This window comes from Globicephala melas, chromosome 1 (assembly GCF_963455315.2).
Source record: "Globicephala melas chromosome 1, mGloMel1.2, whole genome shotgun sequence".
Lineage (NCBI taxonomy): Eukaryota > Metazoa > Chordata > Mammalia > Artiodactyla > Delphinidae > Globicephala > Globicephala melas.
This window is the reverse complement of record NC_083314.1, coordinates 84,085,976-84,106,567: the sequence shown is the minus strand read 5'-3', so window position 1 is coordinate 84,106,567 and position 20,592 is coordinate 84,085,976. Positions and strand designations below refer to the sequence as shown.

Below are 20,592 nucleotides of genomic sequence, written 5' to 3'. Positions count from 1 at the left end.
AACCAACACATGCTAGGAACTCAGTAAATATATATATTTTTTGATTGAATGAGAGAAATCTATACCATATACTGAAACTGGAAATAAATACAGGGCCACATAGAGAGAGAAGAAATGTGGAAGAAATCCTACAACAAAAGCTTATTTGGGGGTAAGCATAAGATTTAAGTTTTCATTCTGTGGCAAAGAGAACCATATCTGGGTTTCTAGAGGGAGTAGTTAATTACGTCTAAGCAGGATAGGTCAATGTTTTCCTTGCTTTTAGGAGCATAGCTACTTATATCTTTACTACTAGTTCCATCTCGCCTTGGGCTGGTGAGGGTGACAGCATGAATGTTCCATTTTGATTTAGAAGAAAACTATAAAGACAATTCAGTATTTATATAAATACAGCCACTCAAGAGAAAACTCAGGCCAACTATAACTCTAAATAGACCATGATGTCCCATGTGTCCTTGAAGCAATTGATATGAAATCTGTGGAATAAAAATTATTCTATTCTGTGGGCTGCCAGATTTCCGGGAGATCTGATATTCCCTCTTGTGTCTAAGGATCCAGCAGAAAAAAGTCTCCAGTTTAAAAAATATGTTCTAAAAATTTGTGCACCAGTTATTTTGTCAAAGGAAAGAACATTCTAAGACTAATGTGAACTCTCTATTTAATAGTAAAGCAAGAGTCATTTTTTCTTTCTTCCTGATTTCTCCCTTCAACCGCATAATCCCTTGACAGTGTGATTCAGTAGTTTTTGACACATCTGGAAATGGATGCATTCTCATTCCTTTGAAAAACAACTTTCCTAATCTGTTTTACTTTAGAGATAACAAGATCCCTCTGCAAAGCAGTTACTTTATTAAAAAAACACCCAACAAGCATAAAGGGCACATCTAAACCTATAGCCTCACAGTTATCAACTCTCAGGTTTTTCATAAATATCCAATAGGCCCTGTCAAGTTCAAAAACAGTCTCAGATGGATGTTTGGTTGAGAAAAGCACAAATACTCAGCTCTTCATGTCCAGGAACAGGCTTTTATATATATCTGATGCTAAGATGGTTGTGCAGGAAATACATGAACAATTTCTGCTTTGTTTAAAGAGATCTAAAGTCGATGCTTTAGAAATGTGACTCAGGGTTAGGGGAAAAAGCAAAAAAAGATTAGCAACAACAACAAAAAATTCCCTTACATATAACAGCCGCAGTGAGGAACCAAGGCTCAGCTGCCCTCCCCCACCCAAACGTAACAGTTTCTTGATGTAGACCAGCCTACACCCTGTAGAATCCCTTACAGGCCAACCCTTACAGGGTTCAGCTCTCATGATTGCTCGGCCTCTAGGATACACTGTCCATCACAGCATTTTCAGCCTTGATGATTTAGGGAGTTGCTATAAACATTTACTTTGCACCAGAATCCAGAACACCAACTTATGTGGTTTGACCACCAGGTGGCAAAAGTTGCCTGAGAAAAAACTATATACCAACTGCTCTAAAAAAAAAAAAATTAAAAAATTAAAAAAATTAAAAAAGCAAAATAAAACAAAAAAAAAACCCCTCAGGCCTTATATCTCTCCTGGCTTACCCTGGCTCTACATTAACTCAAAATGACTTCTTTGGAACTTCCTTGGTGGTCTGGTGGCTAAGGCTCTGCACTCCCAGTGCAGGGGGCCCAGGTTCCATCCCTGGTCAGGAAACTAGATCCCACATGCTGCAACTATGAGTTCGCATGCCCCAACTAAAGATCCTGCATGCTGCAAGGAAGATCATGGATGCCGCAAGGAAGATCCTGCATGCCACAACTAAGACCAGGTGCAGCCAAATAAATAAATAAAGTATTTAAAAGAAAAAATGACCCATAGGATTCACTAATACCATAACATCTCAGGCTAACTTATTTGGCTTAATTTTTTGTGAGCTGGGCTAATAGGTAAGGGTATTTAGAACAGAGAAATAGGGAACCAGCCCTAATGGTAAGGAACCAGCCCTAGGAAGACCCGAAGGCAACAAAATCAGGTTAAGTGTTGCCATGAAGAAGAGACTATGAATATGGCTAAACTATCAGATGCATCGCAAGGAATTTCTGGAACTGAGGAAGCCACAAGACAGCCACAGTGGAGGAAGCATTGATTTGGAGTTAGATAGCCCTCTTTGGAATCCTGACTTCCTGCTTGTATGTGGTTGAAAAAGTTACTTAACCACTCTGAGTCTTTGTTTCCTTGTCTTCAGAATTAGGCTAATAGTAACTTCCTCATAGGCTTGATGTTTATATAAAGTATTAGTTAATATATGTAAAATAGCACAGTGCTTGGAATATAGCAGGCAATATTAAATAAATGTTATCTCCCTCCCTCCTTTGTCCCCTTCATCCTCACTTATCTGCTCTGCTAACAGGCAAGGAGATTTTCCCTAATTCCACTCCATTGATGACTTCCTCTTCTACCCTCATTTAAGTAAATGACATGGTAAGATGACCATTTAGTCAATACTGACTTAACACCTATTCTTTTGTGGCACTGACCATTTTTTAATGCTTTTTAAAATTATGAAATATAATACAGAAAAGTACAAACAACATAAATGCTTGGTATAATGAATAATGATAAAGAAAAGTCCCAGCACTCCAGACATCTTATGCACGTTCTTTCACAATCACACTTCTTTATTAAACTTGCATATTATTCCTGACTCTCTTTTGTGGATTATTTTGGGTTTTCTACATACACACTATTTACAAATAATAACAGTTTTGTTTATTCCTTTTCAACCTTTACAATATTATCTTTTTCTTGCCTTACTGAGTTGGCTAGCGTCTCCTGTGTAATCCTAAATATGAGTGTTTACAGTGGATAGTCTCCTGATCCAGGGAAATCTTTTAACTTTTCATCTTGATATATAATGTTTATTATAGTAATTTTAAAAATAACCTTTATAAAGTAGAGAAATTTTCTTTCTATTGCTAGTTTGTTAAATTGACTTCATAAATCGCTATAGAATTTTAAGTGCTTTTTCTGCATCTATTGAGATATTTTTCTTACTGTGTTAATTGATAAATGATGTTGATTTTACAATGTATGTTTTTTCCTTCAATCTCGTTATAAAAACTTGTACTTGATTATTATCATTTTGTATATTGCTAGATCAGTTTGCTTATGTTTTATTCAGGATTTTGGCCTATATGTTCATGAATAACTTTGATTTATAATTTTCTTTTACTGTACTATCTTTGACAGTTTTATTATAAGGCTGATGTTAATTTCATAAAATGAGTGGGAGAGAATACCCCTTCTATAGTTCCTGGAATTAATTTTTGTTAAGATTAGAACTATTTCTTTTTTTGAGCATTGAATATCACTAGCCAATGACATTATTTGGGAAGATTTTAAATTATTGATTTAATTTATTTAAATAGTTACAAGACTATTCAGGTTCTCTATTTCTTCTTGAGTGAATGTTAGTAAGTTATACTCTTCTAGTAATTTGCTCATTTCATTTTTAGACTTAGTGGAATAAAGTTGTTTATATCCTTTTACTGTCTTTTAAATTTTTATAGGATTAAAAGGAAGTCCATTTCTTTATTCCTAATATTTTTATTCCTGATACACCTTTATTTCTAATATGGTTATTCATGCTTCTTTTTGTGATCAGCCTTTTGTAAAAAAATTTCTCAATTTAAAAAATCTTTTCAAAGAACTAAACTTTTTCATTTTATTTGTTCTACCTATTGCATCTATATTTTCCATAATTTCTTTGTGGTTTGAGAGCATACTCTGTAGTTTTGATCTGTGAAAAATTGTTTTAGGACTTGTTTTCTGATGTAGTATATGATTAATATTTTTAAGATAAACATACTTATGACCTCTAAAAAGCTATAGTATTAAGGAGGCCTTAATATAGGCATATGAATAATGGTAGTAAGTAATAGGAAACGATAACTGATGCCATGAAGGAAGCATAGATTAATTATGACCATATGGAATGGTAAGGGAGGCATTTCCTGGTGTACACATGTAACAAAGCTTCATGGAGGTACCATTCAAACCTAATAATAATCAAAAAGAGAACTCTAGTTGGAGGGTATTGTGGGGAAAAGTCACAGAGATTGAAAAGAGCAGGCTGCCTAGAGGAAATAGGGCCTAATTCTGTTTGGCTAGAGCATAGGATAAGTGAGCAAAAGGGAAAAAGTAGAAAGGGTTTGGGAAAAGTAATCTGGTACTGCTGAAGAAGCACGTAAAGCAGGCCAAGAAGTTGGGTTCTATATTGCAGGTAGTAGGGAGCCACTGAAGGTTATAAGCAGGGACATAACAGAAGTGTATTTTAAGAAATTAATCAGTTGTGTGTAAGACAGCTCAATAAAAATTTAGCCTAATATTCTTCTATGCTTCTATACCTCCTAATACAACAATATTTATTATGCTTTATTCTAGAATGAGAGTAACTGCCTAAGCCATGAGGAGGAGGGAAGGGAACCGATGTTCACTGAGCACTGATTTTGTACCAAGCTCTGCACTGGGCAGTTCATTATGTTACTGCAGTTAATTTTTAATAATTTTTGCAAATAATCACAATAGCCTTGTAAAATACTAATGATGAAAGTTTTAATTATGTTCACTGCACTACATTTATGAAGGTAAGAGTGGACTAAGAGGTTTTATATTTTGGGAAAAAAAAGGTTGAAATAATGAGGACTTACTCTACAAATAATAAATGCTGGAGAGGGTGTGGAGAAAAGGGAACCCTCCTACACTGTTGGTGGGAATGGAAATTGGTACAACCACTATGAAGAACAGTATGGAGGTTCCTTAAAAAACGAAAAATAGAGCTATCATAGGATACAGCAATCCCACTCCTGGGCATATACCGTATCCAGACACAACTATAATTCAAAGAGATACCCACACTCGTATGTTCATAGCAGCACTATTTTCAATAGCCAAGACGTGGAAGCAACCTAAATGTCTATTGAAAGATGAAAGGATAAAGAAGATGTGGTATACACACACGCACGCACACACACACACACACACACACACACGGGAATATTACTCAGGCATAAAAAAGAATAAAACAATGTCATTTGCAACAACATGGATGAACCTAGATCACATTAAATGAAGTAAGTCAGACAGAGAAAGACAAATATACGATATAATTTATATGTGGAGTCTAAAAAATGATACAAATGAACTTATTTACAAAACAGAAAGAGGCTCACAGACATAGAAAACAAACTTGGGGAGGGGAGGAATAAATTAGGTGTTTGGGATCAACAGATACACATTATTATATATAAAATAGATAAACAACAAGGACCAACTGTATAGCACAGGGAACTATACTCAATATCTTGTAACGACCTATAAAGGAAAAGAATCTGAAAGAGAATATATATATATATATATATATATACACACACACACATATAACTGAATCACTTTGCTATATATCAGAAACATTGTAAGTCAACTCGACTTCAATAAAAATTTTTTTTAAAATAATGAGGACTTACTAACAACACTCAGTAACAAAGTTTAATTAACCAAATAATTTAGATATTAAACAGTTTTTCAACTGAAATAGGGAGGCATTTAAATAATGCATCTTGAATCTTTTTTTTTTTTTGGTTTATACATTCTCTAGTAGCGTCTATACACACGCACGCACACACATATAGACACATGTACACACACAGAGACACAAGTTTACTTACTCAAAGGCTCAGGTTGGAGCTGCGACTTCAAGCTTTTCTGCTCTGATGGTTCTCTGTAATCAGAGTCTAAGGATTTCCTATTATCCAGGTCAGAATACTTCATATTGTTAGTATCAGGCTGACTAGGATCGGAAGGTTCTTTGTTGATCTCATCATCTTGCATAGATGTTGACCAATTCTGATCCAGAAATAAAATTCTGTCTTTGATTCCACTATCTAGGCAGTGTAGAGAGGATCCATAAGATACAATGCTAGACAAATGGACAATCATACAATGTGAGAATACTTTTTGTTCCTTCCAGGCAGTGTACCTGTTCGCTGTCTGGTCTCTTGGGTATTCATTTTCATGATGTACTTTTGCCTTATCTGTTTAGCAAATCTGGCAGGGTTGTCCCATGGTATGTTGAACATCTCAGAATCTGTCCCATACATCATTCTAGAAGGTTTTAGTTTCCCTTCTTCATCAACCTCAGAGAGTTTCAGGCTCTCAAAAGTAAACACTTTGAAGGCTCGTTCTACTTCATTCCAGCTCAAGACTTCTGTAAGAAAGTAGGACAAGTGCTGCTAGGAATGCTCTTTATTACCACATGGTACAGGGCTAAAAGAGGGACAACGAGGGAGTCAGTCCACCAAAATGACAAAGGAGTCACGCCATGATGGGTGTTGACCTGACTTTACACACGGGCTCCACAATTCTGCAACAAATACCAAAGGTAACTAATAATAAGAAAGCTGCACAATCAAGATATAATTTATTAAGATAACGCTCACAAACTGCTTCGTAGCTGAATGAATATTAGGTGTCCAGATTAATTCACATGGACTTTCCGGGGTATCACATTGGTTGAATATATTTAAAACTTGTCATTTTTCATAGAGAGCAGACTTGTGGTTGCCAAGGGGGAGGGGGTAGGAGAGGGATGGACTGGGAGTCTGAGGTTAGTAGATGCAAACTATTACATATAGAATGGATAAACAACAAGGTCCTACTGTATAGCACAGGGAACTACATTCAATATCCTTGGATAAACCATAACAGAAAAGAATGTAAAAAAGAATGTACATGTATAACTGAGCCACTTTGCTGTACAGCAGAAATTAACACAATTGTAAATCAACTATACTTCAATAAATAAATTAAGAAAACGTCATTTTTAAGCAAAAGCACCTTTTGCTGTGGTTGTAATTTAAAACAGAGAAATCACTCACTCAAGTCTAACATAGGCTGTTATGTTCAGTAGGCTTTTCTGTTCACTCAGGCTAAGAAAAGTCCTCTTTCCACCCAATGAACTGGTACAGTACTTTGCATAATTTTACTTTAAAGGTTATCAGCCTTCAAGGGGCTATATTAACTTGTGTATTTATTCTTTTATAGCATTTATTCATGCATTCACTCACTCACCTGTTTTTGTTTTCTATGTATTAGGCTTTGTACTCTATGTATTTTTCTTTGCCTGAGATTTAAAGAAAAGATTTGGTTCTTGTGCTTTAGAAGTTGAAGATAGAGGTGGGAGGTAGGTGTTAACAAATAACCATGGAATTCAGTGAGGGAAGGCGAAATGATAGTGACAGATCAATGAATCAGAGGTCACCTACACTTCCTCTCCAACAGAGGTGAGGGCAGCGGGAAGGTTCCTTTTGGAAAAAATACAAGGAAATTCAGAAGAGGGACAGGAAAGTGGTTAAAAGTGACAGAATTAAGTTTGTTCATTCATTCATTTCACAAATATTTTTTGAGCACCTACTAGTTGCCAGTGACTTTAGTAAAGGGACCACAGCAGTAAACAAATCAATGAACTCCTGATTTTATGGATTACCCATTGTAGCAGTTAGAAACAGAATAAACAGATAAGTGTATAGTGTATCAGAGATGATAAGAAGAATAAAGCCAGGTGAGGGGATAAGAAGTGATAATGGTTGGGGAGAGGCTTCTATTTTATATAAGGTAGCCAGCAAAAAGCCCTCTGAACAAGTAAAGCAAAAATGTGAAAGAAGTGGGGGAGCCATATCGATATCTGGAAAAGAGCAAATGCAAAGATGGAGGCAAGGGTGCAAGTGACTTGTCCAAGGAATCACAGTAAGGCCAACCAGATAGAGTGGAGTAGAACAACGAGAGCTTGACAGATGATGAGCTCCAAAAGTGGGCGGCAGAACAGCTTAGATTTTATTAATACTTTGAGGGAAATGGGTGATCACTAGAGGGTTTTGGGCTAAGAAGGCACATGATCTGACTGACATTTTAGAAGGGTCATTCCCATTATTGTGTGAAGAAAAGACTGTAGATAAAACGGGGAAAGCCTGGAGACCAACTGGAAAGCTATCGAAATAGTCCAAGTGAGAGGTGGTGCTGGACTGGGCTGGTAGTGAGGGATGTGGTGGAATTGGTTGTGGGGCGTGAGTAAAAAGAGGAACCAGGGATGACGCCAAGGTTTTGGTAGAAAATAGTCACCATTTACTGAAATAAGGAGGACCATGAAGGGACATGTTTTGAGGAAATCAAGAGTTTGGTTTTCGACTTGTTAAGCATGAGGAAAGAGAAAAGGAGGAGAGGCAGAGGGACAAGGGTTTGGGATGGGATATGGGAGCAAGATATGTGGGCAGTTTCAGTGGTGGCAACACAAACAAGAATCTTGTGTATTGTACAACACGGGGAATATAGCTTATATTTTGTAGTAACTGGAGTGTGACCTTTAAAAATTGTATAAAAAAGAATGTGTACATATCCTCCCATAAAAGACAAAAGCAAATGTGAGCATACGAATCATCCTCTTCTTATCTTTCGTTTCCTTTCCTTTTTTAACTTAATTATCTGGGAGACTGTTCCACATCACGATATAGATATGCCCCACTGTTGTTAAGTCGCACGATTTTGTACCACATAGGTTTCTGATATTTTAATGAGAGCTTCTGATGGACATTCAATTTGTTTCCAGTATTTTGCTACTGTAAAAAAATGATTCAATAAATGTGCTTGTTCATACTAAAAAAACCCCAAGAATCCTGTGCTGCGGAGGGTAGAACTGAGGTGGAGAGAGAATAAAATCATATCACGGGGCAGAAGGAGAATAGGAGTGTGGCAGGATGGAGGTAAAGGCCAGATGTTCTCAGAACACCAGGAAGAGGGTGATTATGTAAACAATAGACATGACATACCCAGGCCCACTAGGCTACACCCCACATTTCCATGAGGTGAAGGCATGGCAGTATTAAAAATTTTAGCTTTTTCTATTACTAAGCCTGCTAAAAAAATGAAAAAAAAATCAAGATTAAAATATTTCATAATTTGCTTAGAGTTAGAAATGAAAGGAGAAGGAAGAATCTGCACATGCTTTTTTCTTTTCTAGGTCAAATCAAAATGTCTATGTAATTTCATATTTCTTCTTATAAGCAGGAAGGCATTTGCTTATTGCCTCAAGTGGAAATAGTATATGTTTTAGGAAATGATTGTCTATATCATAAAATTCCCATGAACTCTGCAATAAGAAGCTGATTTTAGATATTTTTAATGACCCCTCTTTCCACTGTCCTCAAAGAGCAGAAAATGGCCCTTCATGTTTTGAGAGGAGGTGAACTGGTATTAACACTCTCAGCACCACACCACAGGGGGCGCTCTAAGTTCTCCTCTTAACCAGGATGGGGGCTACCATGTCATCTCCAATGATGTCAATGAGGGGATGTGGGACTGGGAGGCGGGGAGGAGGAATAAAGAAGGGGATTATGCTTGTAGAAACAGTGAAAAGAAAAGCCAGGGCATCAAATTGAAGAATGTTATGCATCACAGCTATCATCCTACTGCTAATGATATTATTCAAGATAAGAAAAGTGCAGTCAATCAAAATACCCACCCCAGCCTCTGAAAGGTCAATAATCAAAATACTTTTTGCAGATGGGGGTGTAATCGTTAGAGGCACACGTGACCATAAATGAACGAACTTAAGCTACGACAAAGCAATGTACTCACCACTTGTACAAAAGTGCATGAGCTCATGAATTGTAGCTAGACGTTTCGTGCTGTTCCATGGCGGAGGCAGAGGGAATTCAAGGAATTCCCACAGTGGCAACTTAGACTGCATCTTCTGCTCAATTTGAACCAGGTCAAAATTCTTTAGGTCCTGATGAAAAAGAGCAACATGACAGAAGACATTAAAATAAGCTGTCAAGTGCCTTATGCATATGGAGAAGGCAAAACATGATACCCTTGCTCTCATTATTTGGGAACAGGGGAAATCAATGGTAATTGGGGAAGACAAACTGTTGGTATTTTGCTGAAGGTCAAAAAAGCTAGTTCTCACTTTGCCAGAGGTTCTTGGTGCACACAAATGATGGATTCCTCATTCACAGTGACAAACTGCCAAAGTCTCAAATGTATTCCTCCCTCCCTTCTGAGATCCTTTTCTGGCCTCCACTAGTTTTTTCATATTAGCAGATGTATAAAGCAAGGCTTTAATGCAAATTTGGTGTAGTCGCAATCAATTTAATGGTCCGTTGGACCTCTGTATTTAGGCCAGTTTTCTTTGCTGATGTAATTTCTCCTTTATTCATTTCCATTTTCTGAGATCTTACTTTGCAAGCAGGTATCTACTTCGTACATTACTGGTAATTAGCATTGGTAAAGCTATCTCATTAAGATTTCTTCAACTGAATAATTACTAATGAGATTTCTTGCATCCATTATCCTCAGGGTAACCTGGTTACTTATTACCTTTAGCACATATTTCTTGTGGGCGAGGGCATCGTGATAGTTCAGTAGGAGAGGGCCTCTGGGCACTGGTTTGCTTTCATTTTCCTCTTCAGGTAAGAATATTTCATGGAGATTCTATTCAAATTAAAACAATATTGATGTAAAGAGAGAGTTCATACTTTTCAAAGCATACACACTTTTTGGTTTTCTCACACCATCTGACCTTTTTCTCCCTCTCTGTCAGACAGAGAGAGGGCAGGATGGACATGATGTGAGCTGCAATTGTGTGGTCCAGCCCATCTGCTCTGGGAGGCGGCTCCGCCAGACTCGGTGGGACAAGGTCTTCTTCACTTGCCACAACCTGTTGACATAAAGAGTTGGGAGGAATCAGTTTAATAGTCAGTTCCTTACTGATAGTCAGGTATTTCCATTGCTTTTAGTAAAAACAAGGCAGTTTCTACCAAAAAGTTTGGTGATTATACAAAGTGGCAGTGTAATTACCAGTGACTACCAAAGTAAAAGGGAAAAAGTTTATAATCCATTAAAACATTAATTTATATATAATTATATATATATTAAATTATTAAAGTATATATAATTTTCATACATGTACTAGAATAGATAACACAAAATGCAAATGGTAAACAGGAAAATTTACCATGGTAGAAATCAAACTAACAATATTAATATAATTTCTCTTAATGATTTACTCTTTCTTTTAAAGGACTCAAAACTGTGCTCTCACATCTTTGGATTCAATAAGTATTTATTGAGTGCCTACCACATGCCAAGCACTGTGTGGGCCACCCTCACATACATTATCTCATAAGCCTCACAGCAATATTGCTGAGTAGCTATTATTTTCCAATTTACAGAAATGGAATTAGGGTGAGGGAAATTATGTGCCCGGCCCAAGCCCAAGGCTGCTTACTGGGAGGAACTGGGGTTCAGGTCAAGTCCTTAAGATAGAAAAGTTATACATGGTGAGATCAGTAAAGGGTAATATTCTTCTTAATATGGAGAAAGTGAGCCTAGAAAGATTAAATGCCTTGTTCAATTTTACGTGGTAAACAAGAAGTTGAAATATAATCAAGATAGGCACCTAATTTATAATTGTTCTCTTCACCTTCAATACCAATATCACCTGCTATGATTTCACACCGCTCTACAGGATTTTTCAACCTTGAAATTTAAAGACATTTGGACTAGATTTTTGTCATGGGGGCTATCTTATGCACTACAGAATGTTTAGCAGCATCCCTGGCCTCTCCCCATTTGATGCCAGTAGTATCGCTCCAGTTGTGGCAGCCAAAAGTATCTCCAGACGTTGCCAAATGTCCCCTGGGAGGCAAAACCCCCGGTTGAGAACAATAACAAAATAGTTGTATACTCTTTACTGTTTATCAACACATTACTTTTAAAAGAGTCACTCCTGTCTCCACTTTCTCTCTTCCTACCATCTCTTGGACCCACTCCAATCACAAGAGACCATGCAGAACTGTTCCATCTCTGAAATGTTAAACTCTAATATCCCCTCCTATAAAATCCCACCCGATTCCTCCTATATTTCAATTTTTCATCCCTTTATTATCAAACACTTATTCAGTCAACATGTATCTCTTATTGGAGCCTTCTATGTGTCAGGCACTGAGCTCATCAACTGTCCCCTTTGGTACACAGAAAACAGTGGATGGTTAGTAAATATTTGTTGCTTTGAGTTGAGTTGAATAAAATAAGTAAGATTAAGATAAATAAAATGATACTGTAAGCCATATAGGGCTATTAAACTTTTACAAATTTATTGATATAATAAAACTACTGATCTTCCAAAAGCCTTACAGGGTAATTAAAGGCAAATATGAGTGTGCTTACCTAATTGGTTAGAAAACTAAACAAGTCAACAAGCATAAAAATGTATGCTGGAGGTAAGAGATGATTAGAGTCTAAAACTATTTTAATATTCAGTGAGATAAAGGAATATTTACATACATGAAATAAGAAGGACAGTTATAAAAAGAAATTAGAGAATTTATAAATTAAAAATGTTATTGTTGAAACAAAATTTCAGTAGCAGACTAGACTCCACCTAAGAATAAATTAGTTGGAAGTTAAGCTGAAATTCCCAAAGGGGTAAAATTGAAAGAAAATTTAAAATACATGGAGGTGAAAACTAGAAATTCCAACATCTGTCTAATAATAATTAGTATAAATCAAAAGAAATAATATTTGAAGATATAATTTAATTGAACAAATATATATTCAGGGTCTACTATGGGCTAGGTGTGGTTACTGTGTGCTGAGCAGAGAGCAATGAACAAGACTAGATTAGGTCCCTGCTTGCATGGACCTTACATTCTAGTGAGAAGAAGATAATACATAAAGGAAATAAACATTTTTCTTTTTTTAAAGAGCAGTTGTTGATAAGAAAATAAAACAAGGTGAAATGGTAGAGAGCACTCTGTTGTTGTGGGCCTTCTTTAGATCAGGTGGTCAGAGAAAGCCTAGCTCAGAAATGCCACTTTCTCTGGGGACTGAATGACAAGGAGTATCCATCCACCAGGCAGACAGACATGTGGGAACAAAACTTTCTAGGAAGAGAAGTTAGTGTAAAAAAACTAAGGTGTAATTAGTGAACGTGAGGAAAAACCAGAAGGTCTATGTAGATGACCAGTAGTGAGAGAGAGAGAGTGGGAGAGAGGGAGAGAGATGGGGGGCAGGAGATGAGATGACAAACATCCCAGAACCATATTTTTAGGGTCTTTATGGACCAGCACAAGGAATTTTGATTTAACTCAGAATGTGATCAGAAACCAGATTATAATCCTTTAGATCACAGAGGCAATGAAAAAACAAAGCCATAACTATACATAGCCTTGGAGGGAGGAGATATGGGGATATATGTATAGGTGTAGCTGATTCACTTTGTTATAAAGCAGACACTAATACACTGTTGTAAAGCAATTATACTCCAGTAAAGATGTTAAAAAAAAAAAAAAAGAAAAAGATAAAACTCTAATAACTACCAGAAAGAAAAAATAGATTACCTACAAAGGAAAAAGTATCAGATTGACATCAGACTTCTCATCAGCAGTGTTAGAAGGGAAGACCACAACAGAGCAATGCTATCAAAATACATTTCCACTTAGACTGATGAGGTTCAAAAGTGGTTTCTGTCACTTACTACTTGGATAATTTACTTTTTAGGCCTCAGTTTCCTTTTCTGAGAAATAGGGAATAAAAATAGTTCCTGCTCCATAGGGCTGTTCTAAGGATTAAATGAGTTAATTAACAGCAAATTCTTTTCAAATGCATATATAGTACTCACGAGAACTGACGATGTACACCAGGTCACACAGGAAGCCCAGGAAATTAAAAAATATTTTTAACATCCAGATCATGCTTATTGACCATAATGCAATAAAATTAGAAATGGACAATAAACAGTGGAAATTAAAAGATTTAGAACTGAATACATTGAAAGCATCATGATGCAGCCAAAGAAATACTCAAAAGGAAATGCATAGCCTTAGGTAAAGTGAAATAGACTAAAAATAAACAAAGTGAGCTTTCAGTAAAAGTGAAAAACGAAATAAACCCAAACGAAGTAGGAAGAAGGAAATAATAAAGATAAATGAAGAAATTCATAAAATAAAAAGTAAAAAGGAGTGGATCAGTGAAACAAAATGCTGGTTCTGGATAAAGAAGATGTGGCACATATATACAATGGAATGTTACTCAGCCATAAAAAGAAACAAAATTGAGCTATTTGTAATGAGGTGGATAGACCTAGAGTCTGTCCGACAGAGTGAAGTAAGTCAGAAAGAGAAAGACAAATACCGTATGCTAACACATATATATGGAATTTAAGGGAAAAAATGTCATGAAGAACCTAGGGGTAAGACAGGAATAAAGACACAGACCTACTAGAGAATGGACTTGAGGATATGGGGAGGGGGAAGGGTAAGCTGTGACAAAGCGAGAGAGAGGCATGGACATATATACACTACCAAACGTAAGGTAGATAGCTAGTGGGAAGCAGCCGCATAGCACAGGGAGATCAGCTCCGTGCTTTGTGACCGCCTGGAGGGGTGGGATAGGGAGGGTGGGAGGGAGGGAGACGCCAGAGGGAAGAGATATGGGAACATATGTATATGTATAACTGATTCACTTTGTTATAAAGCAGAAACTAACACACCATTGTAAAGCAGTTATACTCCAATAAAGACGTTAAAAAAAAAAATGCTGGTTCTTTGAAAAGACATCAATAATCGATATACAATTGCATCCATGATCAAAAAAAGAGGGCACCAATAAATAACATCAGGCATAGGAAAGGAACATAACTAGATACAGAGAAAAACTTTTCAATGTATATTAGTGAATAAAGAACTTTTATGACATTGAAAACAAATAAAATGGACATGTTCATTTAAAAATATGAATGACTGGGCTTCCCTGGTGGCGCAGTGGTTGAGAGTCCGCCTGCCAATGCAGGGGACACGGGTTCGTGCCCTGGTCCGGGAGGATCCCACATGCCGTGGAGCGGCTGGGCCCGTGAGCCATGGCCTCTGAGCCTGCGCGTCCGGAGCCTGTGCTCCGCAACGGGAGAGGCCACAACAGTGAGAGGCCCGCGTACCGCAAAAAACAAAACAACCCCCCCCCCAAAAAAATATGAATGACTAAAATTGCCCTCAGAAATAGAAAAATCTGATTAAATCTACAAGTGTAGGGCTTCCCTGGTGGCGCAGTGGTTGAGAGTTCGCCTGCCGATGCAGGGGACACGGCTTCGTGTCCCGGTCCGGGAAGATCCCACATGCCGCAGAGCGGCTGGACCCGTTAGCCATGGCCGCTGAGCCTGCGCGTCTGGAGCCTGTGCTCCACAAAGGGAGAGGCCACAACAGTGAGAGGCCCGCGTACCATAAAAAAAAAAAAAAAAAAAAAAAAAAATCTACAAGTGTAAAAGAAATGTTAAATGCAGTTGAGGACCATTTACCACCCCACCCACCTGCCCAACTCTGTTCTCTTTCATTAAAAGAACACCTGATAGTTTTAAAGATATGCCTACCAAAACTTCAGCGAATGTTATATAAAATCATTCCAAAATGTAGCAAGAAAAAGAGGATTGAAGCTGATAAAGCAGATTTTAGCTTTATCTAAAATGTTCTAATCTTTGCAAAGAAGAATGCATTCAGGTATTATGAGCGTAATTTTAAAACAGTTAAAAAACAAAAAAAACAGAAGCAAAGAGAGATGAAGTGATTGACTCAAGGTTGCCCACCTGGGAAGAAAGCTTCAGCATGTATCCACTTACCTGTTCCAGCATACAATGCAGTATCAAGGGCACAGAAATGAATTCTTCTGGAATTGGATTCAGCAAATCATTGTAATATCGCATGTCTACTTCATTTGTGATGACGGAAGCCACTGTAAAAGATACAAAATACCACTGTTCAATTAAGATGTGTTCTCCATTTCTCCCATCAAAATTTCATCCACAGATTCAAACTCTGATCATGCACTGATAAATGTAGAATCTTGAGGTGGAAAGAGATGTGAAAGCGACACCAAGGACAGTCACTCCTCAAAGCACCAGCTCCTGGCACTGATCCTCCAGCTACAGGTTTCATACATGCCTGGTGGTGGTGGTGCAGCTGGACCTTGCAGCTCTTCATATTGTTGTGTTTTCTTCTTTCCAGGGGTTACAGCAACAGTTTGTGGGGGCTAAAATAAGAATAATTAAAAAAACAATTGAAACATCCAGCTGAGAGATGCTTTCATCCAATGCTGGTATGATGGGACTCTGACGGGATTCCGGGATTCTGAGATTGTATGATTATGTTCACACCACAAAATCATTTGCTAATATTAGGATCAAATAAATAGGTTTTGTCTGAGGAAGGAAAGAAGTTAATGAAAACTGAAAAGAAGTTTTCAGTTTTTCCTAACAGAGCCCACTGAGAAATTTCCAGGAAAGAGATGGGAAGATGGGGCATCTTCTCTTCTCTTCTGTGTCACCCCGGGGTGACACAGAATCATGCCATTCTCCCTCTAAGAATCCTTCAACGGTTCTCCCACAACCTTCAGGATAAAACCCAAACTCTTGAGCTCAGCACCAAAGAACATTCTGGCTCCCGCCTTTCCAGCTCGTGTTGCTGCTCTCCACTTTGCGTGTATCACCTGGGAGCACTGCCGTACCCCGTGGTGTGGTCCTGGACGCAATACTTCTTTACTTTGACCTCCATGTCTTTGTACATCTTTTCCCCCTTCTTGAAAATACCACTCTGTCCCTCTCCCCAGTCAGGTTTTGCCCAGGCAATTCAGCCTCAGCCTTCAGCACATCACTTACCCTGCCTGGTAACATCTTCCCGACTCCCATCTCTCCATCCCGCTCTGCTCAGGAGAGGTGCCCTATTTATAGCTTCTCCTGCAAGCTCAGCTGACTGTCCTCACAGTGCTCATTATGCTAAACTGAAACCACCTTTGCCTTGACTGCCATGTCCCCTTTAAAGGTTAACCACAATGAGGAGGACAGAGGATGGGTCTTGTTCATTATAGTATCGCCAGCACCTGGTACAGTGCCAGCACAGGGTAGGTGCTGAAATAACATGGTGATTAAGTTATCAGTAGCCCTCCTTGTTCCAGATGCTATTTATCGCTCCACGGCTGAAAAGTGGGTTCTATCATCCCCTCTGTGTGTGGCAGGTAGTTGGGGGTTTCATAAAGCTCCCATCACATGGATGCCCTTTAATGCTGTGCCTGGGGGCCTGGATCCCACCCTCACCCATTAAATCCCAGCAGGCAGTGTTCCCTTGCTACCAGTATTTATGTGATTTTTTTTCTTCATGTTTTATAAATGTGAAAATTAAGTTGTTCAGCAAATCATTCGGCCAGCTAAAGACATTCTCGCATATGCCTACCTCAGAAGTCAACGTAGCTTCTAAGATAGGTTTCTCACTAACCACCTGTGGGACGTTAATAAGCTGCATGTTTTCCAAATAGTGCTGGTGCTGCCTTTTCCAATCCAGGCTGTCGTACATCAAACAGGCAATATTTTCAAAAATGTTGGTGCCCAATTCCAGCTACAGGTGAGAGAATTCATGACAGTTAGTCCTTAGTTTCATGTTGTTGGAATCAGATGCATGATTTGTATCTCCCTTATAGCTAAACCTATCACTTTTTACAGGGAAGTCCTTCCCCAGCTGGTCCCCAAACCACTGAATCCCAGTCATGGTGACCAAGTCTTCATTTGCTGAACCCTTCGGGCCCTTCTTGTTCACCACAATGCAGACTGTTCCCTTTGGAGGGCCTATGGCTGCCTATTGTTAAGAGCCTAATTAATGCTTCAACGAGGTGAAAAGTGCCCTATTCATTCATGTCAGCAATGTGGCCTATTTTCTAGGTATGTCCATTCCTAAAGCAACTCATTAGATAGGTAATTTCCATATCCTCAGCCCAAGACAAGCTGGGGATGAGCTCTTGCTTGGCGACAGACACAAGAATCGCAATGGCAATCACCCACTCGGCTTTGCACACCATCCCCACAAGTCCACTGCAGTATGGGTGCAATCAGGATTTCTTCCTTCCCTCACCTGTGCTACCTTTAGGGAAAAAAAAACCCTAAGACGTCCTAGTAGACTAGTACTACTATAATACCCACAAGTTTCATGATCTGGCAAGTGGGTTATGGATCAGATACCTCTATTACCTAGGCTTTCATTTCCAGAAGTGGAAAAGCACTGTTTGTTAGCACTAGGTGTGTCTGCTTGAAAGCGAAGGAGGATTAAATAGTCTCCTCCTATGTCCCAGCCGCAGTGGTAAGGTAGAGAGAGAAAGCACATGGTGGGAGCCAGCGAATCACAGTTTGGCGTGAGACCAGTGAAGTGTCAAACCTCGCCCATCCTCACAGCACAGCTGCCAGTCTGGACTTCACGCGTCCCCGCCAAGACTGAGAATTCTTCCGTTAATATCAGCTTCAAACTGATATTCTTTGCCCACATTCTGGCATATAAACACATTTTTGTTTGTTTGTATTTGTAAGAAATATAGTAAAAAACTTCTGCCCTATTATCCCTTAGGGTAACTAGCTAATTTCTTTTTAAATCAAATAGCAACTCGCATGTTAAAAGCCAGAAAATTATTTCAGCAACCGAGGGCTTGACTTGAAATGTTGCAGATGTCGTTCATAGGCAGTTAGCGCTTCTTGATGGGCATTTATTTGATATAAAGCTTTCGTTACCTGGGTTCAGCAGAAATACAGCTTGCCTGCTTGCAGCCAAGGGTACTAATGCTTTCCTTCTTCCAGAGAGGAAGAAGGACGACGGCTACTTGGCTGGCTCCTGGCTTGGATATGAGGCCATTATCAACTTACAGATATAGCTGAGAGTGGGATACTGTGTATCTACACCATGCATTTAAGCTACGGGTATTACAAATAGGTTTATTGCTTTTATATTTCGTAAGTAATCCCAAGTTTAAAATGAATTTTGATCTTCAGTATTAAATCCAATGGCCTTTTCTTCTGTAACCCAAATCTATTACTGAATTGCTTTCAAGGCTTTCTTTCCCCGTCATCCTCCATGCTGGGCTATTCACTCACAAACCATACCTTACAGAGGCATGCCTTGGCCTAAAAGTCTCCTGCAGTTGGACCCAGACTGCAGCCCCGGTGTGAAGGAGATGTTCAATAAATATTTGCAAAGTGACCGATAGAAGATCAGTGTGTCCAGTTGGGCAGCAGAGCTAAATGTCTCATTCCTCACTTACCTTCACGACCCAACTAGAGACCCTAGACATTAATCCTCTAGTTCTGAAGTCAGTGTTTCAACGAAGCTGATACTATTTTTTTCAACATGAAATTTATGAACTTTAATTGCCATTTAAACTCTTCCACTCTATTTTTAAAAAGGAAAATATAGTCACATTTACTGTCTTTAAAAATGGAGGGATTAAAATCTTCTGATGAACACTAAGTTGTTAACACTGGAATAAGAAACAGGATGCTGGGAATGGTGCTGGGTCTCTTGGAGCTGCAATTGTGTACCTTGCTGTTCACATCTATGTACTGATGATGCAACAGAATGTCTTCTACCTTGGGCTCAATGCACATCAGCTATTCTCAGTCTATGCCTGGGGAGTAAATAAGACATATGGAAGGCAGCTCTAGTTAGAGCAGGAGCAAAAGGTTCTCGGTTTGAGGCTGCCTTAGAAGACTCTTGGTATTGCCTCCTCTGAATTAGGATTCAAGATACGTATGGCTGGGATCTCCTATGCCTTATTGAACCAAAATTGCATATAAGTTCTTTACAAGGTATGTGGCCAGAACTTGGCCCAAATGAGAGAAGGACTGTTTCCACAAAACTTAAACTTGTGGATGTGGGTTTTTAAGTTAGGCATATATTTATATGTTCTCGGGAGAAGAGCTGGTCTATTGTAGAGCAAGAGTAGAAAGCTATCTTTCAGATGGTGTTTCGGGATCCCAGGGATATGGCCTCTTTCTCAAACATATCTCACGTTTGCTGGGCATAATCTGGAATTCCAATAAAATAGGATGGAATAGTCATAGTATGACGGTACCTGGTATGCCAGTATCTCTGGGATAGAGAAATACAGCCCAACTTAACACAAAGTAGTAGAGGACAGATGGACTCTTTTCTGAGCTCAGGCTTAGAGGCAGGGGAGTGAAAGACAAAGCAGGAAAGAGGAAGATACCTAGATGAAGGAGTGGGACGACACAAAGCAAAGGGAGTCCACAGTAACCAGTTTTGCCTACAACAAGCTCTGCCTTCAGCCACAGCTTTTCTATGTTCAGCATTGTTTCCACATATAGGTCAAGGCTTATCTTTATTCTTACTATTGCCAAGGTATCAGACTTAAGTGTTCTGTTTCTACGTGGTGACATCTAACGCCTTATGTTGACAGTCTTTGTAACTCAAACTGATCTCTCCATTGCTACTTATTCAAATCCTGTCCATCCTTCAAGGTTCAGATCTAGGCTTCCCTCCTCAGTGTTTTCATTTACTTCACCCAGTGCACATCCATTTCAAGGTAAAAGAATCAGGGACTCTCATAGTGAGAACTGCTCCAATCCAGGGCCGTGGGCAGCCTACCCTTTGTCTCGGAAACTGCTCCAGGCTTTGATGTCATTCTCCTCCTCTTAGACAGCCAGGTTTGGTTGTTTGTTTGGCAGCCACCCACAGTCATTGCCCACAGACA

At 38.7% G+C, this 20,592-nt stretch overlaps 1 protein-coding gene across 1 annotated transcript in view; it reads right to left on the bottom strand.

Moving 5' to 3' along the window:
• Nucleotides 1-20,592, bottom strand: part of SPAG17 (sperm associated antigen 17) — a 219,517-nt gene that overhangs the window by 125,068 nt on the left and 73,857 nt on the right. Inside the window, exons 8-15 of the mRNA XM_030869317.2 lie at nt 17,298-17,459; nt 15,999-16,101; nt 15,692-15,804; nt 10,604-10,741; nt 10,402-10,515; nt 9,661-9,811; nt 6,011-6,238; nt 5,700-5,915 (exon numbers count right to left, since the gene is read on the bottom strand). Coding sequence (XP_030725177.2) covers nt 5,700-5,915; nt 6,011-6,238; nt 9,661-9,811; nt 10,402-10,515; nt 10,604-10,741; nt 15,692-15,804; nt 15,999-16,101; nt 17,298-17,459 — 1,225 coding nt within the window. The remainder of the gene's footprint in view (nt 1-5,699; nt 5,916-6,010; nt 6,239-9,660; nt 9,812-10,401; nt 10,516-10,603; nt 10,742-15,691; nt 15,805-15,998; nt 16,102-17,297; nt 17,460-20,592) is intronic.